The following is a 27,419-nucleotide window of genomic DNA, read 5'->3' as shown; positions in this document are numbered from 1 at the left end:
AGTGAATTTATTGTACATGAATTATATCTCGATGAAAAAAGTTGGCACACACCTGATAAGCCAAAACAAGTTCAAATAAACACTTCAAAATCAACCTATGTTTACTTTTCCTTCAATATTCCATGGAATTCTTGAGAAAAATGCATACATAAACAGAAGCTAAATAGGGTACACTAAATATCATTATAAGGTATACTTAAGCAGATTCATTGTTTTTCATGTAAACTCGGTATTGTAGATAACATTAATTGAAAATCCGAACATCTAACTGGGACAAATTTCACAGAGAAATTAACCATCATTTAAACTATGAAAACGTAATACAGTTACCAACCACTTTTCCCATAAACGTTGGTTTGTTGTTAATCAACACTCATTGATCACTTTGGAAAACCCTCTAAGACCTGACTGATACTTATTATAGGCAATCCTATATAACAGGCAATTCATGCTTCTCATAGTCACTGAAGTATAAACCAAACAGCTGCATAAAGGCAGAAAGAGACAGGTACAACATTATGGAATAATAACAATATAACTGGTCCTGTGAGAATACTACAACTTAAGGAGAGTAATAGTACTCTAAATTATAGAAGCAGCAGGCAGACAGAGTGTTTCAAAAACTGTTTCCTGGGAGCCTGAAAACTCATAGAAATTATCTTAAAGCTGGACAGCCTTTTAAAAAAAAACTTTCTTAGCATAAGCTCATGATTAGGCTAACTATAATTAAAGTGATATGAAGAAAAAAATACCATGTAAAGCCTCAAATATTACATATAAAACACCATCAACACACAATTTGCCCTGGGAAGAACAGTAACTGAAATATTTAATGGGACAGTGGAATGCAACACTAGAAATACTTAAGGAAAAGACATGGGAATCTTAAATTCTGTGAGCTCAATATTTTGCTAATAATAAACTGATAATTTTCAGTTTAACAAGTATCTATGGCTGGCTATCATGGCCACCATGCTAACAAGGTACATTATGGGCTCCCCTCGTACATCCCTAATCATGCTTTGTGTTAAGGCAGAAAAGGCTATAGCGGCATAAATCCAGCACTGCTATGATAAAGAAAGCTAACTTTTTGGACTACTAAATTCCAAGCAAGCTGAGACCTAGCCATTGTACTTAGTAACACTGGGTGAACAGAGGGAGGGAGTGAAGAATGAATAAATGAATGAATGAATACAAATGCCATCTCAACAAGTATATTACAACTCCTAAATAAAGGATGGAAAGAAGATTACCAATTCAATTCAAAAGACTGAGAGATGACAAATGCCATCATGGATTATTTTTTAAAATAATAATATCCAGTATTGATGAGATGCTAATAAACACTTTCATACAACACTGGTAGGAATGTAAACTAGTTCACTTTAAGAGGAAAGCAATTGGCAAAACATTTTTTTAGATAACCTTTAATTTCTTTTTATATTTTCTACAATATACATATATTGATTTTGATTAATATAAACATTTTAAATTTAAAAATTAACATTAAAGAGGAAGGCAGGAGCTAAAAGAAATCACCAGTGACTAGATTGCCCATCTATTTCCGTTAGCCAGGATGGTCTCGATCTCCTGACCTCGTGATCCACCCGCCTCAGCCTCCTAAAGTGCTGGGATTACAGGCGTGAGCCACCGCGCCCAGCCGGTGTTGTTACTTTTTGATCACCAGGTCAATCAGCATGGTATTAACATAACGGATAGGCAAAATATGTGGAAGGAAGGGGCTATCCAGGTCCTTTGCATAAGACTTGATACCGCATAAGATTTAATATAGCCCTGATGTAGGTTAGTAAGAGTGTAATGCAAACCTTGCCAGTCAAAAGTAAACTGATTCTGATGGTCTTTACTAATGGGTATACAGAAAAGAAGTGTATGCCAGATCAATATCTGCATACCAAAAGTCAGGGATTGTACAGATTTGCTCCAGCAACAAAAGCACATCTGGAAAAAATATCTGCAATTGAAATCACCTGGATTAAGTTTATGGTAATCCACTGTCACTCTCCAAAGCCAAATAGGCAAGGTGAATGGGAATGTAATAAGAATCACCACTCTTGCGTTTTTCAAATCCTTTATGGTGGCTCTGCAATTCCTCCAGGAAAGTTTACTATTTTGGTAGGTAGACACCATTCTAGTAGCTTCCATTTTACTTTCTCTCACTTCCATGGGTCAGGAAACCAAGGTGGGAACTGTTAGTCGCTGAGTTTATTCATTCCAATTCTCCATTCCAGGAATGTGGAAATAACCATGTTGTGGGTTCAGGGTCCATTGTGAGGCAGATCTATGCCAAAACTCCATTAACTAATGGAAAACAATGGTGTTTTGGGTCTCCTAGATTTCCTATACATTAAGCCCCAGTGTCTACCAATCCCTAAAGTGTCTAATTATTTCCCCTTCCCCAGTGCACAATCACTCTGGCAAATGGCTGCAGGCCCTTTGAGGAAAGGCTAGAAAGAAATTCACAGTAGAATTTCTCACTGTGAGGCAGGGTCTTTCCTCAAGAGGACCTGGCTTTTCCTTCATTCAAAGGTCTTGGGGTCTGTAAACTGGCTTAAATCTGGGGACTAGTTGCGGGGGTATAATCATTTACTGAGATCATCAAAGTCACCCATCTGTTCACCAGACCTAGAGCTTATATGTTTATACAAATCAAGGAAGACTAGATTGCCCATCTATTTCCGTTCTAGGGATACCATGATCACCTAGCCAATATCAAAGACCTCTGCAGCTCAGACTATTCTGATTACTGCACTGACTTTGCTGACCATTAAGGTAACCACATTCACCTTGTCTTTAGCAATTAAATGACACTCCTACCTCTGCCACCTGGAATCCTATCATTCCCAATGAATTCCAGGACCTAGTTTGATGTCAGCAGTTCCCCTGTCATTACTAACTTAAAGTAAATAGCCAACAGAGCTCCTGAAGGGTAGTGAGGCTCCCCTCATGAATAGAGAAATAAGGAAATGGTAAGAATTAGGGGCACAGGTCTTTACCTCCATTCTCTTCTACCGGGCTACAGGGGACCACAGTTTTCTGAAGTGTTCCTTATTTACTTATTATAGCTGAGTTATTAAATGTTTAAACAGATTTATTGTCATCTAACACTTTTTATAAATATGATGTCGATTCAGTAGAATTTAGAGCATGCTGTTACTTTAGATGAAGTAGCTTCTTATATTTTAAGATTTTTTTTTTAACATTCTGTTTTGTTCACGCTTCATGAACGAATCTGCCTCACTTATTCATAAATGACCTAAACATAAATCTGAATTTTAGTTGGGTCTTTTTTGAGAATTCCTAATTTCTCACAGCTTTGATAAAATGAATAGCCTCTGGACCCACATGTGTGATCAGGACCTACATGATAAATCCACTCTAGCATCCCAATTTCCCCAAGCCTTTGGATACAGATATTTACAATATACAAATAAAGTTCTATCATCTATCTCAATTTCACTTTCAGGCCACCTTCTGATCTAGCTTTAAGTCAACCAACTGAATTAACTGTTAAAGCCACTCCTAGCCTTCTCTCTGATCTAATGTCTTCTGTCTAGTATCTCTATTGGTGAGTCCATATCAATAACTTCAGCCTGATCCAACTTTATATTCCTTCTACCCTGAACCTACACCCTTAGGATCCATTCCCACACCATCCCCTCAGGTAACTGCAGGCAAAATCAGGTGCTTCGTACCTCATTCTCTGGGGGCTGCTGGAACTTGAGGCTGATTATAGGTATAGAAGCAATGAGAGGTGGTGAGGATAGGTCCTGAGGAAGATCAGTAGTCCCATGTAAGGCAACTTCCTTAAGGGAAGTCAATACAGGTGCTACAGGAGATTAACCTCCTTCAGACAGACAGGGGTAGAAGGACTGGCAAGGGCGGTTCAATAGAAATAGAACTGAGGAGTTCAAGATACCCAGTTTCATTGGAATCTGCTAATATCTCTCATGCAATTTTTAATTTTCCACTCTTTCCCAATAAGTGTTGTACACTTTAACCCAAGAGATCTTACAAGATTGGAAGTTCAATGTGCGCTGTAATTCAGCCACCTGCAGGAAGAGACTTTGGGTTTGGTGTCCAGAAATCTCTGCCTTTGGCTACAAGACATAAGGATTTCTTTTAGGGCAATCACAGATGATTTCACTCCCTTATGTGGACTCTGAGCTCAGAATTTACAGCCCTTTTCTTCCTTAAGTTCTCCAGTGTACTTTGAAGGAACCAATCTATCTCATTATTATTGTCACTAAAATGTTCTGTGGTAATAAATACTTGTTCTCCCAAAAACTTGCCTTCTAGGGGCATTTAATTTCTACTGTCTACAAGTTTTGCCACTGCATGCCACGGACCACCAGTGTCCCTTCTACCACTAGAGACAGGATCATCATTGCTGTTAGATCTGATTAGACCAGAGAACCAATTCTGGAAAACCCAGAACTAATTCAGGAACCCATCTTTTAAGGTGCTACTCCTCTGCAGCTACCAATGGTATAAAGCCCTGTATTAGTTAGCATTTGACCAGAGAAGACTAGAAATGATACAAAATATGGCATTACCAGAGATTTGGCCATGTGTAATTGTTAACCTAGTTAAACAGTTCATGTTCAGCTGTAACTCTGCATCTGGTGCTAGGTCTGGCCCAGGGTTCAGAGGAGCCAAAAGAGAAGAGGAGCTAAAGAGCCCAGCTGCTGGGCAATGCCTGTGCCAGCCCATGCTAGCAACGCCTTTGAGCTGCAACAGCATCTGTTGTCCTCACCCTGATCTTCTAAGCAAAAGAATATGGCTGCAGTTTCACACTTACCTTTCAAAGTCAAAATGCTTCATGGCCCTTGCTAAGGATGCAAAAGAAAAAAGAAATCTGGGAAACAGTTCCAGCTTAGCTAGTTTGACACAATACAAGTCCAGCACACCATCTTTGTCTTAAAAACAGGTAACTTTCTTGAAGCAGTCCTGAGTCTTAACTTCTAACTCTTTTATCATTGCTTATTTCTTTCAGTATACCTTACATTTCCAAAGGGGTATTTCATTTTCCCCAACTGCTTTTCTTTCAAATAGCCTTCTAGTCTAGTGTAACGGTTGCAAAATATTCCATTTCCTTTCTTTTCCCTTTTTTTTAGTTTCCTTCTGCTTCATGCCTTGTTTTTCTTCCATATTCTCCCTTTTATCTTTCACATAAAGGTTTTTCCTCAAATATCTGGCGATCCTTGCCAATCTGTTGTTATTTAAAAGTAATGCACCTGACTATTAGTATTTCAAGCTTCCTCTTTCCTCTCTTAGGCTAGTTATTTTTCTCAGAAAGAATGCCTCTAGTCACTAGTTTGAATCAACTCTCAAATTCTACTGAATACCCTTACTGCCATTTTTCTCCTTTCTTCTTTGTTCTTGTTAATATATGTTTTCAGCCTCTCTCATTTATGTGGGACTTGTGAAAAAATGATAAGCCAATAATATGCAACTTAACATATTTCATAGTAAGTCCATAAAGATAGCTGACAAAGAGTCAACCTTTAAGTCTTTGGAAAATTTTAAAGACCAAACTAAAAATTCAGATTTATGTCTAGGTCATTTATGAATAGCAAGGCAGATTTGTTCATGAAGTGTGAACAAAACATAATGTAAAAAAAAAAAAAAATCTTAAAATATAAGGAGCTGCTTTGTCTAAGGTAACAGCATGTTCTAAATTCTACTGAATGTATATATTTATAAAAAGAGTTAGATGACAATAAATCTGTTTAAACATCTAATAAGTCAGCTATAATAAACAAATAAGGAACCCTTTAGAAAACTGTGGTCCCCTGTAGCCTGGTAGAAGAGAATGGAGGTAAAGAGGGACTGCTATCTGTGCCCCTTAAGGAAATGCAAATTAAATCTGGGCCTTTCATGTGAATAGACTTTTAGTTAAATTACTTATGCACCTTTTCAGAGTGAAGCATCACCTGTAACAGCAACCAGAAACAGACAATTATCTTTAAGAAATACTGTTTGTCCCCAAAAGGTTTTAAGCCTTTGGGTTTTCCAAAATAATTTCAGGCTTAGTATTTCAATTATAATCTAACCCTATCCTCAAATGACGAAAACTAGCAAATATGGTAAAGAAAATGACACCTACTTAAGATCATTTAAATATCCATAAGTATTCAACCTGGTTCTCTATTTGAAAATGTACACATTTCTAAGTTATAAAAAAAACTATCCCTAAATGATTTTAATACTTAAATAAATGTTTTATAATCTAAGTATTTCTCACATAGGGTATTTTAGAGGTTGTTCAACACTTCTACACCATGTTTCCATGTAAAAACAGAACTTTGACCTTTGAAGAGAGCACAAAGGAACGGTAGAGATGCAATAAATAAAAGATTGCAGTGACAAACATTTTTAAATGATTGATCATATCTACTGCTAGCAAGAAAATGGAAAAATAGGCACTCAATCAGCAGCGGAAACTTTTGGAATGCTTTTGGTAAGCATTATGAGTGTCTATTAAATTTTGTGCATATCCATGGACCCAAAAGTTCCACTTCTAGAAATCAATCCTGTAAAACAAATGATTACATGAAGATAAAACAGGATGTTCATTATTTATAACAAACAAGTGAAAATATTCTAAATGTCTATCGGTGGATATGTAACAGCATGGGAAAATGTCTATGATGGTTAATTTTATGTGCCAACTTGACTGGGCTAAGGGTTACCCAGATAGCTGGTAAAACATTGTTTCTGTGTGTCTATAAGAGTGTTTTGGGAAGAGATTAGCATTTGAATCAGCAGACTGAATAAAGAAGAACCACCCTTACCAATGTAAGGATGCATGACCCAATCAGTTGAGGGCCTGGATAGAACAAAAAGATAAAGAAAGGGCAAACTCACTCTCTCTTCTAGAGCTCGTACATGCATTTTCTGCCTTCAGACATCAGAGCTCCAGGTTCTCATTCCCGTATTTACACCAGTGACCCACCTCCAGTTAATTCCCCACACCCATTCTCAGGCCTTCCGCCTTGGACTGAGAGTTACACCACACCATTGACTCCCCTGTTTCTCAGGACTTCACATTCAGACTGAATTATACCACCAACTTACCTGGGTCTCCAGGTTGCAGACAGCATAGCGTGAGACTTCTCAGCTTCCATAATCATGTCAGCCAATTCTCATTTTAATATCCCTGTACATACATGTATATATGTATATCCTACTGGTATGCTCTTCTGGAGAATCCTATTAATGTCCAAGACACACTGTCCCACAAATTATAGAATAGTGCTTTTAGGATGATCCTATTAGAGTACTTAAAAGCACACATTTCTTTGGACATGTACTTGGGTTCTTCTACTTAGTAATTATAGAACTTTGGGGAAGCAACTAATCCTCTCTATACCACAATTTTTTCATTTGAGGAAAACAATAGTATGATCTTACAGAGGAATTGTGAGGACTAATGAAGATAATACATTCTAATTGCCTGATAAAGCTAAACTGTGATTATTACATATATATTTTAAAAGCACATGTATATATAATGATTGTATTAGGTTGAACTATCTGAAACTGCCAATACTTAATTAACAACTGTTCACCTAAAAAAAATGGCAAGTTTGCATGGTTTAACCTAATATATGCATGGAAATTTTCAGATAGAATATCCAAGGAAAAGCTGTTTTAAATATTCTTCTATTGTTTCCTTACAAGGGAAAAATACTCTTCTCTACCATTTGGACATTTTAAATGTGAACATAGTTAAACATTCCCTCCTCTCAAATAAAAAGCTATCTATACCCCTTGCTTTAAGCAGTACTATCTTATAAGCATGGCAGACATAGGAGATCCCCCTTCCCTTCCCCCTAAATCAATAATCATTTGTTGACCGAGCAATCTACCTTCTTTTATTACTCTTCTAGGGAGATTCCACTTCATTTTAGAGAAACTTAAAGAATGCTGGCGTGCTCACTTTGACAGCACATATACTAAAACTGGAATGATACAGAAAAGATTAGCATGGTCCCTGCACAAGATAACAAGCAAATTCATGAAGCATTCCACATTTTTATATATATTTCATAAAATGTTGGCATTGGAAAACATGTTAGAGATTGTACACTGAGGTAAATTCATGCTAGTTTAAACACTGTCAGGAAGTCATTCATCAAATCTAATCTAAATATTACAATCCAAAGAGATCTGGTTTTAAAAATTCTATAACTCTTCCTTTATAAAATGAGTAGAAATAAACAAGTCAAGAAATAAAAATAAAATAATAGGCCGGGCGCAGTGTCTCACACCTGTAAATCCCAGTACTTTAGGAGGCTGAGGCAGCGGATCACCTGAGTTCAGGAATTTGACACCAATCTGGGTAACATGGTGAAACTTGGTCACAACTAAAAATACAAAAAATTAGTCAGGCGAGGTGGCGTGTGCCTGTGGTCCCAGTTACTCAGGAGGCTGAGGTGGAAGGATGGCGTGAGCCTGGGAGGTGGAGGTTGCAGTGAGCTGAGATCGCACCACTGCTCTCCAGCCTGGGTGATAAAGCAAGACCCCATCTCAAAACAAAAAACAAAACCAAAAACATTCTATCAGGTACAGTCAAAGAACTATGTACAGCACTGAGTTCGAGAAGACCACCACAAGTCTGTTGCTTTGGAAGCCCTATCTTGCTACATACTTGAAGTGATTCATGGAAAGACAATAGTGTAGAAAATAATTAAGTCCACAAATCGCTACTACAACCTTCTCTGAAGATGACAAAGCCACGGACTCTGTCTCACTCTGCCGTCTGCTTTTTCCTATTACCTGGTATAGACACATATGTCAACCATCAGAGTTCCTACGGTTCATGGACAGACCCCTCTCCAGTACCATCCCTCCTCTCCAAGACACTCCCATCTAGCTTTCCAGACTTTCTTTTTGGCTACAAGCCGGAAGCTTCTGCTGCCTGCTGAAAATCAGATTCATGTAATTCTGATTTTCAATCAAATATTCTAATGTATTGCTAACTGAAGTTTCAAAAAAGTCCTTTCTACTTTTATCCTCAAGAACAGAATTATAGGCCAGGTGCAGTGGCTCACGTCTGTAATCCCAGCACTTTGGGAGGCTGAGGAGGGCAGATCACCTGAGGTCAGGAGTTCAAGACCAGCCTGGCCAACATAGTGAAATCCCATCTCTACTAAAAATACAAAAATCAGCTAGGTGTGGTGGCATGCGCCTGTAGTTCCAGCTACTTGGGAGGCGGAGGCAGGAGAATCGCTTGAATCCAGGAGGTGGAGGTTGCAGTGAGCCAAGATTATGACACTGCACTCCCGCCTGGGTGCCAAAGCGAGACTCTACCTCCAAAAAAAAAAAAAAAAGAATAGAATTATAGAGTAGCACTTTAACCTGCTTCTAGAAAGAGACGACATATACTAATACATATTGCAATTTCTTTATTTTGGTTAGCAAATTCTATTTTAAGTAAAATGATACTATAAGCACCATGTAGCTAATCTGGTGCTGTAAACCTGATTGTTACAGAAATATCAGCATTATGAAATCAACTGAATTACACGATCTTGGGAAGCTTCATTTATTTATGTTAGTAAAAAAGCATTCAAAGTAAAATAGTATGCTGAAATTCCTTAATATATACTTTCATAGCTCCAAAAATTGATTTTGTATAATTTTTTAGACATGTTATTATGTAAGGTTAAAATATAACTTATATTTGTGCTAAAAAAAATAAACGTTGCTGGATCATTAATAAGGCATGCAAAACATTTGAAAGTATAGCTAATGGGGGAAAAGAGAATCTTTCTAATCCAAGGATCTCTAATTAACACAGGAAGTAAAGTGATTAATGTTTTAAAATTCCAAAGAACCCCAAACACATCACCGATATAATACACATACACAATACATACATACAAATACTCTAAATCTTAAAGTAGGTTTTATTTTACTGTATTAATATCTGTACGGCCTACATTAATTTAAAAACTAATTTCATATATATAACTTCAAACCACAGCAGCAAAAGGAAAGGACACATTTCAAAGTACTCCCAAATAGTACATTTTAACTATTTCTCCACTCTCCTGCGACCCACTAGCCAATAAGCTTATGGTATAAATATCTTATTCAAAATTGTAATTGGTACTTGCTGCTCTTTGTCAGGATAACATAAGGACATAGCAGCTGATGCTATTCAATTTTACCAAGACTTCAGAGAATATCAAGTGTAAATTTCCAAAGGCTAGGTTAATATATAAATTATACAAATAGATCATGTTTAATGAGAAGAGTTTTGCTTTATCATAACAAAAAATACTCAAGGAGAAAGGTCTAAAACTAATTTCTCCAATTTCTTAGCAACAATAAAGGTAATCTTCAAATGTTAAAACGCTATGTTTTTGAATGTTACATTTTTTTAAAAACTACCATCATTCTATTCAATCTTCCCAACTGAGAGTGCTCCCTTTTAGTAGGAAAAAACCTGCATTCAAACTAAAGAGTTACCCTCTGAAGAACTAGATTCTACTCCCACTTCTCTCTGGGATTATATGCTGATTCTAAAAAATTTAACTCAAACATGTTAAGATTTCAGGTTCCCATCGATAAAGAAGCAAACAAAAAGTAAAGCCTTTGTTTCCAGAGTACAGAATATTGAAAGTAAAAATGGTTTCATACATCATTTTTGTGTTATTTGTGAAGAAATAAAGCAAGTGAATAAAGGGTTTTTAACAATTGTAACTAATGCAAATCAGCAGTATACCTAAACATTGAAGGAGCATGCAATAGGGCTCTCTCCTCTCTCTCCTTTTTTCTTTTATTTTTTTCTTAGGCAGGGTCTTACTGTGTCACCCAGGCTGGAGTGCAGTGGCCTGATCACAGCTCACTGCAGCCTTGACCTCCTGGGCCAAGCTATCCTCCCTCCTAAGCCCTCCAAGTTGCTGGAACTACAGGCGCACACCACCATGCGCTGCCCCTTTTTTTTTTTTTTGGTAGAGACGGGGTTTTGTGACCCACACTCCTCAGCCTCTCAAAATGCTGGGATTACAGGCTGGAGCCACTGCACCCAGCCTGTCTCTCATTTTGAAAACAAAAATGCCTTTAAAGTTAAAACACCATGAATAAAAATCAACAACAAGGAAATTAGTGTTCAGCAAATTTCAAAATAATAATTGTACTAAAAATGTCACCAGCTGATTAAAGAAATAGATATTTTCAATTCAAGTTGACATTATAGTCATCCCTCGGTATCCTCGGGGGACTGGCACCAAGATATAGATACCAAAAACCAAAGACGCTCAAGTCCCTGATATAAAATGGCACAGTATTTACATGTAACCTACACATATCTTCCTGTATACTTGAAATCACCTCTGGATTACTTATACTACATAATACAATGTAAATGCTATATAAATAGTGTAATACTGTATTTTTAAATTTAGTATAGTTTTTAATTGTTGTAGTGTTATTTTTTATTATGTGATGTTTTTTTCTCCGAATAATTTTGATCTGCAGTTGGTTGAATACACAGATGTGCACAGAACCCACAGATCCAAAGGACTGATTATATGACTATTATCTCAGCTTAAAGTACAGGAAGTACAGGGGAAAATATGCATGCCTGAGTTCTCAAAACTAAAGAAGCACCAAGTGACAGACAATTCAATATATTTATATCCAAGTTAGTAAACATCTGTTTTGAAACTAAAAATTAAATAATTTTGCATTTTATTGTAGATAAATCACATAATGGTTTTTATCATTGTTTTGAACACAAACAGCACATTCGGTTTTCTCCCTAACCAATGGATTTTCTCAGATTCAAACATATAATAAATAAAAACACCTAAAAATCTGTTTATTATAAATTAGAAAGTATTCTCTAAAATTTGTGACAAATTCAAAGGAGAATAAGAATTGATGCTCAGGAGAGATTAATGATTAACACTGCAAATTCACTATGGGCCATTAATGCTACTGATAAAATACTATTAAAAGCCAAAATCATGGAATTATTACTATGATTACAAATATGACAATTCATTAAGCACTTACTTGAGGCCAGACACTAATTAAGTACTTCACATAAACCAATCCTTAAAACATAAGACAGGCAATATGCCCATTTTACAGGTGGGGATAATTGAGGTATGGGGTTTAAAGAGCTCATCCAAGGTTACAAAGCTTAACAGAGTCAAGAAGCAAACCCAGATTTTTCTGAGTCCAAAGCACATATACTTATCCCATGTGCTCTGATGATTTCTCACAAAGCAAACATTTAACATAATTTGTTGTATAATGTTACTGCAGTAGAAAAGTCAGGAACTTAGACATGCCTATAACACATTCTCAAAGGAATTAAAAGTTACAAATAACTACTCTTGCCACAAAATAAAATGTATGCTAACAAAGCATATTTATAGGAATATACTTAATGATGAAATAGCACACCCCAATTTAAATAAAATATTTATACATATCATATACAAATGGACCAAAAACAAAGAGCAGTGAGTTGTTCTGTACTAGAACAACTCAGTAGAGTTGTTTCTAGCAGAAAGATAAATTCTACGCTGAACTAGTTTTTCCATACTTTTTTTTTTTTTTTTTTTTGAGAACGGAGTCTCACTCTGTTGCCCAGGCTGGAGGGGAGTGGCGTGATCTTGGCTCACAGCAACCTCCGCCTCCCGGGTTCAAGTGATTCTCCTGCCTCAACCCCCCCCCACGTAGCTAGGACTACAGGCACATGACACCACGCCCAGCTAATTTTTGTATTTTTAGTAGAGACGAGGTTTCACATGTTGGCTAGGCTGGTCTCGAACTCCTGACCTCAAGCAATCTGCCCACCTCAGCCTCCCAATGTGCTGGGATTACAGGTGTGAGCCATCATGCCCGGCCAGTTTTTCCATACTTTCAAACATATTATATTAAGATTTGGGGCCAAGAGTGTGGCTCATGCCTATAATCCCAGCACTTTGGGAGGCAGAAGTGGGAGGACTGCTTGAGGCCAGGAGTTCAAGGCCAGCCTGGGCAACATAGTGAGACCCTTGTCTCTACAAAAAAATAAAAATTAAAATTAATCTGAGGTACTTAAGTAGTCAAACTCATAGAAACAGAAAGTAGAATGATGGTTACTAGGGGCTGGCAGAGAAATGGAGAATTGTTTACCGGGTATAGAATTTTAGTTTTACAAGATGAAAAGGTTTTGGAGGTTTTTTCAACAATGTGAATGTGTTTAACACTACTTAATTATACACGTAAAAATAAGATGGTTAAAAAAAGGTTTGATACTAATATATAAATAGTCATAAATAGAACTATATTGGGCTACTATATTGGGCAGTCCTGCAGTGCTGCCCAATATAGTGGCCACAAGCAGCATATGACTATTAAAATTTGTATTAAACTAAAAAAATTAAAAATTTCTTTTAGTCACACTAGCCACATTTCAAGATCTCGACAGCCATATGTGGCTATTAAGGACATTGCAGACACAAACATTTTCAAAACCATACAAAGTTCTATTAGATAACACTGGTTCAGAGTGTACAGAAACAGACCCAAATACATACAAGAATTTGTATGTTTGATATACAATTGTGTGTGATAAAGGTAGCATTTAAAATCAGCAGGGAAAGAATTACTGAGTAAATGGTGTTGGGACAATTATCTAGCCTAAGGGATAATGCGAGAGGACTGAGGGACTAAAGCTAAATACACACGTCAACTCTTACTCAAGTTCGGTACGAATCAAAGATTTATGCTTAAAAAGTGAAACGATCAAAGTAGTAACACATAATTCTAATTAAGAAGTGGCCTTCTAAATAGAATATAAACCCAAAAGACAAAAATAAAAATGAAAGACTGTGGCATTTTTTAAAGGAAAAATAAAAACTTTTAGATGAATAAAGCCCAGACAAACTGAAAGAAAATGGGGCTAGGGAAAATGGGTTGTTCTATTTCCCTAATGGATTGAAAAATGTAACTCCATGGGAAAAAGAAAAATTGAAAATGCCTATTTATACATGAAAAGTTGCTCAACTTACTCATAACTTAAACACTCTATTAAAACTTGCATTTTCAGTCATGAGATGGCAAAGATAGTTCCCAGTGTTAATGGGAGTGTGGTGAGATAGGCACACTAATGAATATAAAAACTGATACAACTTAGAGGGTAATTTTTAAAATGTTAATAAAAATCATGAGCAACAAATAATATTTATGTATTAAATAATACTGAGTGTGGGAACGACTTTAAAATAATCTGAGGGATGAAAATTTTAACCTAAGAAAGTTGGTGCAAATATAAATGAAACAAGATTAAGCATATATTGATGGTCCTGTCCAGGTGAGGTGGCTTACACCTGCAATCCTAGCACTTTGGGAGGCCAAGGCGGATGAACTGCTTGAGCTCAGAAGTTCGAGACCAAGCTGGGCAACATGGCAAAACTCCGTCTCTACCAAAAAAAAAAAAAAAAAAAAAAATTAGGCAGGCATGGTGGTGTGTGCCTGTAGCTCAGCTACTTGGGTGGGTGAGAGGTGACAGGATTGCTTGAGCCCAGGAAGTTGAGGCTGCAGTGAGCCAAGATTGTGCCACTCCATCCTGGGTGACAGAGCAAGACCTATCTCTACATAAATAAATGAATAAGTAAATAAATAAAATTAAATTGACGGTCGCTGGAGCAGGGCGGTGCTATATAACAGTATAAGCACAGATAAGAAATACCTGAAGAATAAGTTGAATAGTACGAGAGAGATTGGTGAAGCTACAGTCAACCATTTCAGATATAAAGAAAATTACTTTAAAATAAAGGCAGTTTTTTGTATATTATACAGGACACAGTTCTACTATGCTATATAATTTACAAAGCCCTTTCTTAACTTTCACAACCATATGAGGGTTCATTATACTGCTCTCTCCACCTTTGTATATATTTGAATTTTTTCCCATAGAGTTTTCCTAATGTTCATATCCTTTAAGTCAGGAATTCCATTTCTATGAATTTTGCCTGTACTTACATTGTACAAGCACACAACAATATAAGTGCAAAAATGTTATCTGAGGCAATAAAGGCAAAAACCTGGAAACAACCTAAATGTCCATTGGAGGGTTGGTTGAATAAATTATGGTTTACTAAAATACAGTAATGTCATATACCCTTAAAAAGTATGGAAGTAAATTATATGAGGTAGACTGTGGAAAGGGGGAAAATATTAAGGGCATAATAATAGGTACAGTTTGATCATATTTAACTAAAAACAAAACCACACATGTAGATTTGTGAATGCATGTCATATATGTGCCCACATATATCCTGGAAGGATATGTGAAAAACTTAACAGTGGTTACATCTGGTTGGGCAGGAGAGGGGGAGAATATTTCATATGTTACATTTAAAATGAAAAAGAACTAGAATTTTTAAATCTTTCATCTATTAAGGTGAGTGGCGTTCATTTAGAAACTACCAATGTTCAGGATCAACAATGGTAGGAAGTTTGCCTCAAAGTAGATTTAAATTCTACAGAGAAGTATAAGATGAGCTATGGCTCTTTTATTGCTAACCTTATCTCAGAGCCCTTAGCATACCTCTATCTCAGCCCTGATGATTGCTCCTAAAGCCAAAAGGCTAATATTATCTTTATTTTATTTTATTTTTTTTTTGAGACGGAGTCTCGCTCTGTCGCCCAGGCTGGAGTGCAGTGGCGCGATCTTGGCAAACTGTAACCTCCGCCTCCCGTGTTCACGCCATTCTCCTGCCTCAGCCTCCCGAGTAGCTGGGACTACAGGTGCCCGCCACCACGTCCGGCTAATTTTTTATATTTTTAGTAGAGACGGGTTTTCACCGTGTTAAACAGGATGGTCTCGATCTCCTGACCTTGTGATCTGCCCGCCTTGGCCTCCCAAAGTGCTGGGATTACAGGCGTGAGCCACCGTGCCCGGCCCTAATATTATCTTAAATAATTACTCTGAAGATGTAAGTAAGATCCTTTCTTGGTGCTAACCAAACAATTAAGGTCATTTATTGAGTATACATGTGCCTATTCTACGGGGAATACAAAAGACTATTATTATAGTCCTTGCTCAAAAAGTTTATAATCTAACAGAAGAGAAAATGTTCATACAAGGAAACATTGCCATGCAAACACATATACTCAGAAAAAGAGAAGCTGGTATGGGAATGAATAGTCAGGGTTTATGAAAGAAATAAGAGGGCAGATTCAGTCTTACAAGATTAGCCAGATTTAGACAGAGGGAACAGGACTGCATAAAAACACTAGAAACAATGTACAGAAATAAAAAATTTAAATACTGGAAGATTCAATATGACTGGAGATGGGGGAAAGAAAAAGTATGAAATAAGTAACAAGTAGTATGAAATAAGTAACAAGTTCAAGGTGATAAACATCTTTAAAACCTGGCAAAAATTAAGATTTTATAAGATGAATTTTAAGAAGTGTCTGGCAGCAACAGCGTGCATAACAGGGTAAACTATTTTTAAGTCTTTGCTTCTTTTTGGCTTGCTTTCTTGACATTAAAAATAAAATAACGAATATTATTTCAATACCTCAATTCCAGATTCTAGTGGTCTCTTCTTCCTTGGTCCAATAGCTGCAAGAGCTGTGAGATTAGCATCTCTATGCTGTATCTGTGCAAGTTCCAATTGCTGTAACTAGAAGACGGAAGAAAAAAAAATCAACGTTTACACACATTCATGCTCAGAGGGAAAAAGAAACTGATTACTAAGCCTATTTCTGCATTCACCAAATAAAGTTACAATATAAAATAAACATTAGATTCCCATAACAGCCAAGGGCACATTTTCTGCTTTTACACCAACAAACTCTTTAGTTCTTAATCTCTATATGGAAGAGGCAGAACTCAGGTAAAGGAGAAGTACAGAAAAGAAGAAAGGCATCTAAAGCTTAATTTCTCCCAGTATAACCACAGATAAGAAATGCCTGAAGAATTAAGTTGAACAGTAAGTCAGAGAGAGATTGGTCAAACTACAGTCAACCATTTCAGATTAAATTCACTTTAAAATAAAGATGTTTTTGTACATTATTGCACACAGTTCTACTATGCTATATAATTTACAAAGCACTTTCTTAACTCTCACAACCATATTAAAAGGTGATTGCTACAACATAAAAATTGTACATCATCCTCTTTTTATTAATGGAGACGGTAAGGCTCTAAGAGGTTAGGGCAACTTCATAAAAGGCACCACACAAGTAGTAAGCGGTGGAGACAGCATGTGGAGCAAAATGCTCTCATTAAAGACCTCTTTAGTATATCACACTTTCTCATTTGCAAATAAAAGTCTTAGATCTACTCTATAATCTTCATGGCAAAATTCTAAAGTGATTTAGTACTGTTTTGTTGTACAGCTTTCGTCATACTTAATCAAGAATGCCCAAATCTACAGGGTATAATTTTTTTTTATGTGGGCAAAACTATACAGGGGTATGCATGAAAGATGTCCTATTAAAAGGCAGAAACTGCATGATTTCATTGCAACTAAGTGTCAAATTAGGTATACTGTTAAAAAAAAAAAAAACACCAAGTGAGAAAGTCAAAATAGAACACCACTAGATAAATCCCTAAGCTTTTTTAGAAGAGAAGAATAATGTTCAATTCCCATCAAAATCTTATTATTAATATTAATACTATGGAGGGAAAAGAGGAAAGAATCTGGGGCTGGTTGACAGTCACATATTCAAACAAGATCAAGACAGTCAACTGAAAGTAACCTGTTGAGAAACCCTATACATGTACTGAGAATATTCTTTCAAAAGAGTACTAACCAAAATCTTTTAACACATGTTTAAAAATAGAGCAGGTTGAAAACAAAAAGTAGTTTGTGGTGAAACAGTCAGTCTTAAGGAGATACCAAGTACATAAATTCCACTTTAAGATTACTTCAGATTATTTTAATATTAGGGAAAAGAATGAATAACTGAATAGGTAACTGAATCTTTAGTAAAGCAGAAAATAATTGCTATGTTCTGAACGTCTGTATCCCTCCAAACTTCTAATGTTGAAATCCTAACACCCAGGGTGACTGTTATTAGGAGATGGGGCCTCTGGGAGGTGATTAAGTCATGAGGGTGGAGACTTAGTGCCCTTATAAAAGAGACTTAAGAGAAACCCCTCGCCCCTTCCACCAAGCGAGAACATAGTGCGCAAGTAGGCTCTAACCAGACACCAAATCTGCTGGCACCTTGATCTTGGACTTCCTAGCCTCTATAACTGTGAGAAATAAAATTCTGTTGTGTATAAGCTACCCAGTCTAAGATATTTCATTATAGCCGCCCAAATGAACTAAGACAACAATTAATTAAAGAAAATGAACTAAGAACCATTTTCCACTTGCTTCACAAATTATAGGACAGAAATCCTTTTAAACTGTGTGTTTACTTATAAATAAATTGTTAGAAAAGTGTTTTCAGAAGTTATAAAATATCTCTTGTTGCTGCTGGCCTTTTTAATAAAAAATATAGTTTTAGAGTCTAATGCTGCCACAATTCAGAACTTCTAGGTGACAAAATAATGATTTTAGTTAATCTACCCTGCAGTACAAATCAAACAACAAGCTATATTTTAAAGTCCTTCCCTGTAGAGAAATGGCATCTGCAAGATAGTCAAACCAAATAAAAGGTTTTTAAACTGACCACTGTCTTCAAATTCCCCTATGTGTAGTGTAACATTTTCTCCCATTCTGCAAATTATACTTTGGTTTTCTGAAGTCTCTCACACAAAATTTTAGAAAATTTCACAAAAATCTAACAAAAATGGAAACTGACCATAGTTTTCATCGGCCCTGTATTTATAACAAGCTTTCTCAAAACCAATGCATCTTGACAAGCACAAAAGAGTAAAACCAGGCACTTTTAACCAGAAAAGGAGGAAGTTCTGAGCATTAATGCAAATCTGGCATTTATCGAGGATAAAGACTACAATAAGTAACCTCAGTTCAATAAAAATGGCCATTGAGTTAGAGGCTTGCCTGTGGAAACAGGATGGCAAATGATACGATTATCTGTGCAGAAAACCCCAAGTTATCTATATATAAAAAAAATCCTCCTACGACTGATAAGTGAGTTTAGCAATATTACAAGATGCAAGGTTGACACATGCAATAAGTGAGTCCTAAATATCATTAAGGTACAATTGGAAACTTAAAATTTTTAAATGTCATTTATAATTGCTCTCTCCCAAATGAAATACTGAGATATAAATCTAACACATACAGGTATTTCTACACTATAAATCACAAAATGCCTATGAAAGAAATAAAAAATAAATAAACAAATGGAGAGACATGCTGTGTCCAGGCTTGTAAGACTCAACAAAGATTTCAATTCCCTCCAAATTCATCCACAGACTTAACACAATTCTAATAAAATTTTGTTGTGGATATGGATAAGTTGATTCTAAAGTTTATATGGAAAGAAAAATGAACTAGAATAGCTACAACCATTATTTTAAGAAGGACAAAATTGGAAGAATCATACCATGCAATTTTAAGACTTCTTATAAGGCTACAGTAATCAAAATAATGTAATACTGGCAAAGGGACAGACACAAAGGTTAACAGAACAAAACAGAAATCCACAAATAAGATGCATATAAATACGGCCAATTGATTTTTGGCCAGGTTAGAAAGGAATGCAGTTGAGAAATGACAAAAATTCTCTCCTTGACCAAACTTCTGAGCCCTCTTTTCAACCAGGCCTGAACCTTGGCCTAAAAAACATTAACACAGTTTCTAACAGCTCAAGCCGTAGGATGGCCTTAACTTTCTTAAAGAGCCTAACTGAAAAAACTCAAGACTGCTAGAATAATTTACTATTTGTTCCATCCAACATCTGATGATAAGGGCCCATCTTCCAGCCTCTATGGAAAGGCAGGAGCTGATTAAAGTCTATTCTTACCACTTAAGGGTCTGGCAGTCTTTTACACAAAAGTTGTGGGGCTGGGCGCTGCGCTCAAACCTGTAATCCCAGTATTTTGAGAGTTCAAGGTGGGCAGATCACTTGAGGTCAGGAGTTCGCACCAGCCTGGCCAACAGGGTGAAACCCCGTCTCTACTAAAAATACAAAAAGTAGCTGGGCATGGTGGGGACGCCTGTAATCCCAGCTACTTGGGAGGCTGAGGCAGGAGAACTGCTTGAACCCAAAAGTGGAGGCTGCAGTCAGCCGAGATCATGCCACTGCACTCCAGCTTGGGCAACAGAGTGAGATTCCATCTCAAACAAACAAACATCAAATGTTGTTGGAACAACTGAATATCCATGTGCAAAAATTTTTTAAAAATCAATCTGGATCCAAACCTCACACCTTATAAAAAATTAATCAAAATATAAATGTAAAACTATAAAAATGTATAGGAAAAAACCATAGGAGAACATGACTTGGAGTCCAGCAGAGTCCTTGAACATGACACCTAATGCATACCTATAAGAGAAAAAATTGGCAAATTGGACTGCATCAAAATTAAAACTTTTGCTCTATGGAAGACACACTTAAAAGAATTAAAGGACAAGCTACTTTATTTCCATGTCTCCAATCTATTTGTCTTTCTTGCTTCATTGTACTGATAAGGACTTAAACTATAATGCTGAATAATACTGGTAAAAGCAAGTTTCTTTGCCTTTTTCCTAATCATTGGAAGAAAGCATTCAGTCACCATTAAAAACGATATTAGGAGAGTTTTTAAAGCTATCATTTATCAGCCTGAGGAAGTCTCTTCATTTTTAAAATTTCTTACTTTAAGAGAGACAGGAATCTCGCTATGTTGCCCAGGCTGGTCTTGAATTCCTGGTCTCAAGCTATCCACCAGCCTTGGCCTCCCAAAGTGCCGGGATTACAGGTATGAGCCATCATGCCCAGCCAAGGAAGTCTCTTCTATTCTTAGATTCCTGAGAGTTTTTAATCATTAATGGATTTTAAATTTTATCAAACATATTTCTAAATTAATTGATAGGATCACATGGTGTTTCTTAGACTATTAATATATGATAGATTATATTGACTGATTTTCAAATATTAAAGCAACTTTTCATTTCTAGAGTATAATATACATAGTCATGGTATATTATTCTTTCATATGTCAAGTATCAATACATTCTTTTTATATCAAATCTAAACTAGATTTGATTTGCTAACATTTTGTTTGGGATGTTTATATCTATGTTCATAAGAGATATAAGCCTGTAGTTTTCTTGTTTTGTAACATCTTTGTGGGTTTAACTATTAGGGCAACAATGGCCTCATAAAATGAACTGGAAGTGTTTCTATCTCTTCTATTTTCTGGAAGAGGCTGTGTAGAAGTGGTATTAATTCTTCTGTAAATCTTTGGTAGAATTTACTAAAAATCTGTGCTGGTATCTCTCTTAGAAGGTTTTAATTACAAATTCAATTTGTTTAATAATTACAGAACTAAAAAAATTAAAAAAGATTACAGAACCATATCATCTTGGGTAAGTTTTGACAGTTTGTGCTTTTCGAGGTGTTGGTCATCTAATCTATCTAAGTTGCCAAACTTATGCACAGTTATTTGTTATATTTGCTTTTGGAGAGAGGGATGTGGCAGGGGGACAGGGTCTCACTCTGTTGTCTAGGCTGGAGTGCAGTGATGCGATCTCATCTTACTGCAACCTTCACCTCCTGGGCTTATGGGATCCTAACTCTGGAGGATGGCATCTGGGGGTAAGATCCCATGAGTCCAAGAGGCAGAGGTTGCAGTGAGCTGAGATCTCACCACTGCATTACAGCCTTGGCAACAGAGCAATATTAGTGATTTCTGTTCTTTGTTTTTTCCTTTCTCAGTCTTACGAAAAGTTCTCGATATTGTTGATCAAAGAACCAGCTTTTGGGAACTTTTTTCTAAAGTCATTGATTAGTACTCAAAGATATGTGCTTCCTTCTGCTTGCTTTGGATCTATATTGCTCTTCCTATTCCAATTTCTCAAGGAAGAAATTTAAATTATTGATTTGAGGCCTTTCTTCTTTTCTAATGTAAGCATTTTCTCCTATCTTGTTACTTTAGCTTACCTATATCATTACCTGTGATTTGAGTTGCTTAAAGATATAGTTCCATTACAGATTTTTAATCCATCCTGAGAGTCTCTATCTTTGAATTGGTATATTTGAATCATTTACACTTCATGTAATAATTATGATTAGATTAAGGTCTATCATTTTGTTTTCTGTATGTTCCCTCTGTTTTTCATTTCTGTTTCCCTTTTTCTACTTGGAATTATTTGAACTTTTTAACATTTTAATTTATCTACTGTATTTTGTAGTAACTCTAAATGTTTTATATTAATTTTTAGTGATGGCTCTAGGGATTACAATATACATACTTAAATTTTCAATCTGCTCAGCATCAATATTTTACCACTTCAAGTGGAATAGAAAAACCTTGGCCATATATATGGCTCTTTATCCTCCACATTTTGCTGTAGTTGTCTTATATATTACACGTACATACAGTGAAAATCGCTGGTGTTAATTTTTCTAATCCATGCATATGGTAAATCTCAATTTATCCTTAATGAATTTCACCAATCATCATTTTTTACATCAGTCATATATATTTCATTAAACCTTTATTTGCATATGTTAGATTTATGATCCTTTAATATCTTATTTATTTTCTGTTTGTTGCTGGTGTTTAAAACTATAACTGATTATTGAATATTAATTTTTATGAAGTCTGACATATAATTGTACATATTTATGAGTACTTAGTGATGTTGCAATACATACACAGTGATCAGATGAGGGTAATTAGTATACCCATCATCTCAGATATTTATCATATTTTTATGTTAAGAACATTCACTAGCCTCCTTGTAGCTACTTGAAACTATGCATTATTAACTATAGTCATCCTACAGTGCTATAGAACTTACTTCTCCTATCTAGCTGTAATTTTGTTATCCTTTAACAAATCTTTCCCTATCCCCTTTTCCCCCAGACCCTTTCCATCCTCTACTATTCTCTGTTCTCCTTTTTACTTCTATGAGACCAACTTTGTTTTAGCTTTCACAGATCAGTGAAAACAGTGTTTAACTTTTTTTTTCCTGGAATACTTTACTTAACATATGTCCTCCAGTTTCCATCCATGTTGTCATAAATGACAAGATTTCATTCTTTTTTATGGCTGTATAGTATTCCACTGTGTATATATGGCACATTTTCTTTATCCATTCATCTGTTGTTGAGCACCTGGGTTGATTCCACATGTCAGCAATTATTAATATGTATAGTGCTGAAATGAACAAGGGGGTACAGATGTCTCTGTGATATACTGATTTCTTTTCTCAGTACTGGGATTGCTGGATCATACAGTAGTTCTATTTGTAATTTTAAGAGGAATCTCCATGCCATTCTTCACAGTGGCTATACTAGTTTACATTTTCACCAACACTGTTTAAGAATTCCATTTTCCCTGAATCCTCGATAACATTACTCATTTTTTGTCTTTTTGGTAATAGCCATCTTCACTGGGGTCGAATGATATCTAGTTGTGGTTTTAATTTTCATTTCTCTGATGATTAGTGACACAGAACATTTCTTCCCATACCTGTTGGCTGTTTGCATGTCTTCTTTTGAGAAATGTCCATTCTGATCATTTGCCCATTTGTTTGTTTTTAATTTTCTTTTTCTAGAAACAGGGTCTCAAGTGATCACACTACTTAGGCCTCCCAAGCAGCTAGGACTACAGGCCTATGCCACCATACCTGGCTAACCTTCAGTTTTAAATTTTTTGTAGAGACGGGGTCTCTCTGTTGCCCAGGCGGATCTCAAACTCCTGGCCCCAAGTGATCCTCCTACCTCTTCCTTCCCAAGTGCTGAGAGTATAGGCATAAGCCATTACACCTGGCTCATTTGCCAATCTGTTAATCAGACTGATTTTTTTGCTGTTGAGATGCTTGAGTTATTTGTAAATTCTGGATATTAATCCACTATCAGATGAATAGTTTGCAAATATTTCCCCCCATTCTGTAGTCTATTTTTTTTACTCTGTGGATTGTCTCCTTTGCTATGCAAAAGTTTTTCATTTAATATAATCCCATTTATTTTTGCTTTTGTTACATGCGCTTTTGACGTCTTATTCATAAAATATTTTCCTGACATAAAGTATGTCCTGAAGCATTTCCTCCGTTTTCTTCTAGTAGCTTTATAGTTTCAGGTTTTACACTTAGATCTTTAAACCATTTGACTTTTTAATAGGGTAAGAGGTGGAGGTGTACATTTATTCTTCTGCATATGGATGCCCGCTTTCCCAGCACCTTATTTTTTGAGGAGAACATGCTTTCCCTGGTATATGTTCCTGGCACCTTTGTCAAAAAATATGTTGGCTGTAGACACCTTGATTAACTTCTGGATTCCCTATTCTGTTCCGTTGGTCTATGTTTATGTTTTTGTTTTTATGCCAGTCACATGCTATTTCGGTGACTACGGTTTGAAGCATATTTTGAAGTCTGGTAGTGTCATGCCTCCAGCTTTGTTCTTTTTGCTCAGGATGGCTTTGGCTATTTGAGGTCTTTTGCAGTTCCATATTTTCAAATTTACTTACCCTATTTCTGTGAAGAATGTCCTTGGTATTTTGACAGAGATTGCATTGACTCTGTTGATTGCTTTGGCTAATATGGTCATTGTAACAATATTAATTCTTCTGATCCATGAGCATGAGATGTTTGTACATTTGCTTGTATCTTCTTCAGTTTCTTTCATTAGCGTTTTATAATTTTCCTTGCAGAGTTCCTTCATCTCCTGGGTTAAATTATTTCCAGGTGGTTTTGTTTGTTTGTTTGTTTGGCAGGGATTTTAACTGGGATTGCCTTCTTGATTTTGTTTTTTCAGCTAGTTCATCAGGTAAGGAATACTACTGATTCTTTTTTTCTTTAAACAAAGAGCTGTATGCATTTATTGCATTGGTAGTCAATAAGAATCCTTTGAGACAGCAACAATAGACACTGGGGACTTTCGGAAGGGGAAAGAAGGAACAGAGGAAAAAGTGTTGAAAAACTAACTACTGGGTACTATGCTCACTACCTGGGAGCTGGGATCAATCGTACCCCAAACTTCAGCATAATGCAATATAATCATGTTACAAACCCGTATGTGTACCCCTGAATCTAAAAATTAAAGTTGAATTTATTTTTAAAAAAATCCTGTTATTAAACAGTTTTGATCCTTGGGTCAAGGTCTTAGCATGCACATTGTTTATTTGGTTAATTCAAAGACATATATATAGGTGCCTAGAGTTTTGAGGCCTGGAAGAAGCCACTGCCACATATATTACAGTTATGGGGTTTCTCTTTAGTATGGCCGCTCTGAGGTAGATTAATGCTTAAACAAATGATTAAGGATTTACCAAACTCATTGCATTCAGAAGCTTTCTCTCAAGTGTAAGTTCTCTGATGTTGTGCATGGGGTAAATTTTGACTGAAGATCTTGCCACATTCATTGCAGTTGTAAGGTTTCTCTTCAGTATGGATTATCTGACGTCTGGTGAAGTCTGGTTGCCAAGACAAGGACTTATCACTTTCATTATATTTGTAAGGTTTCTCTCCCTCATGGATTATCTGATATTTAGTAATGCTTGAATGCTCACTAAAGGCACTGACACACTTATTACATTTGTAAGGTGTCTCTCCAGTATGGATGGAGGTATGACTACAGTAGACAAAATTTCCCACAGTCACTACATTTGTAAGGTTTCTCTCCAGATGGATTACATGATGTTTAGTATGGCTTGCACACTCAGTAAAGGCTTTGCCACAGTTACTACATCTGTAAGGCTTCTCTCCAATGTGATTTCTCAGATGCCTTTCAAAGATATGAGATAACTAGAGACCTTGTCACATTCATTCTATTCATAAGGTTTCTCTCCAATATGGATTACCTGATGGTTAGTAAGGCTTGGACAATTTTTCCCTTCACCCATTGGTTGTCCAGGAGACTGTTGTTTAATTGCACAGTTTTTAATATTCCTCTTATTATTGATTTCTACTTTTATTTCATGGTGGTCAGGTAAGATACTTAGGATATGATTTTGATATTTTAAAATGTTTGAGGCTTGTTTTATGTCCTAACATATGGTCAATACTGGAAAATGTTCCATGTACTTCTGGAAAGAATATGTATTCTGCAGCTGTTGGGTGAAATGTTCCATAAATGCCTGCTAGGTCCAGTTGGTCTATAGTACAGTTTAAATCCAATGTTTCTTCTTTGATTTTCTGTCTACATGATCTGTCCAATGCTAAGAATGGAGTGTTGAAGTCTCCAACTATTATTGTATTGGGGTCTATCTTTCTCTTTAGATCTAATAATATTTACTTTATATATCTGAGTGGTCCAGTGGTGGGTACACATATATATTCACAATTGTTATATGTTCTTGCCAAATTAATCCCTTATTGTATAATGTCTTTCTTTCTTTACCATTTTGTCTCGAAGTCTGTTTTGTCTCATGTAAGTATAGCTACTCCTGCTAGCTTTTGGTTGCTGTTTGTGGAAATGTCTTTTTCTATTCTTCACTTTCAGTCTATGTGTGTCTTTACAGCTGAAGTGAATTTACTGTCAGCAGCATACAGTTGAGTCTTGTTTATTTAACCATTTGGCTAGTCTGTATCTTTTAAATGGGGAACTTAATCTGTTTACACACAGGATTATTATTGATAGGTGTGGACTTATTACTATCATTTTATTGATTGTTTTCTGGTTGTTTTCTATATTCATTGTTCCTTTCTTCATCTTTTAGCGGTTATTTGTGTAGGGGGATCTTTTCCTGTAAAGAAAAATTTGTTTGATTCCTTTCTATTTCTCTTTTCTGTATTGGTTCTACCAGTGAGTTTTATAGCTTCACATCCTTTCATGATGGTGGTTGTCATTTTTTCACTTTCAAATGTAAAACTCCCTTCAGTATCTCTTGTAGGCCTTGTCTAATGGTGATGAATTCCTTTATTTTTTGATTGTGAGATATTTTATTTCTCCTTCATTTCTGAAGGATAGTTTTGCTGGGTATAATATTCTTGGCTGGGCCGGGCGCGGTGGCTCACACCTGTAATCCCAGCACTTTGGGAGGCCGAGGCGGATGGATCACAAGGTCAGGAGATCCAGACCATCCTGGCTAACACGGTGAAACCCCATCTCTACTGAAAATACAAAACATTAGCCGGGCATGGTGGTGGGCACCTGTAGTCCCAGCTACTCGGGAGGCTGACGCAGGAGAATGGCATGAACCCAGGAGGCGGAGGTTGCAGTGAGCCGAGATCATGCCACTGCACTCCAGCCTGGGCGACAGAGCAAGACTCTGTCAAAAAACAAACAACAAACAAACAACAAAAAACTATATATATATATATATATATATATTCTTGGCTAGCAGTTTTTTAAAATTTTCC

The 27,419-nt window shown here is 36.2% G+C and overlaps 1 protein-coding gene and 1 non-coding gene across 3 annotated transcripts in view; one reads left to right on the top strand and one right to left on the bottom strand.

The window, feature by feature from the left end:
* TAF4B (TATA-box binding protein associated factor 4b) overlaps positions 1–27,419 on the bottom strand; it is a 164,819-nt gene that overhangs the window by 17,573 nt on the left and 119,827 nt on the right. The window contains exons 14-15 of one of the 2 annotated variants that reach the window (XM_055368362.2): positions 16,563–16,667; positions 11,191–14,453 (exon numbers count right to left, since the gene is read on the bottom strand). In XM_055368362.2, coding sequence (XP_055224337.1) covers positions 14,409–14,453; positions 16,563–16,667 — 150 coding nt within the window. In that variant the 3' untranslated portion in view covers positions 11,191–14,408. Of the gene's footprint in view, positions 1–11,190; positions 14,454–16,562; positions 16,668–27,419 lie in introns of those variants that run through there. The other variant, XM_004059269.5, reaches the window with a different exon arrangement.
* On the top strand, positions 7,956–8,061 carry LOC115931528 (U6 spliceosomal RNA). The gene has a single exon (XR_004067999.1). It is a non-coding gene; the product is annotated as a U6 spliceosomal RNA (small nuclear RNA).

Source organism: Gorilla gorilla, chromosome 17, assembly GCF_029281585.2.
Source record: "Gorilla gorilla gorilla isolate KB3781 chromosome 17, NHGRI_mGorGor1-v2.1_pri, whole genome shotgun sequence".
NCBI lineage: Eukaryota > Metazoa > Chordata > Mammalia > Primates > Hominidae > Gorilla > Gorilla gorilla.
Note: the sequence above shows the minus strand (reverse complement) of the source record. Positions and strands in the feature narration are given on the sequence as shown.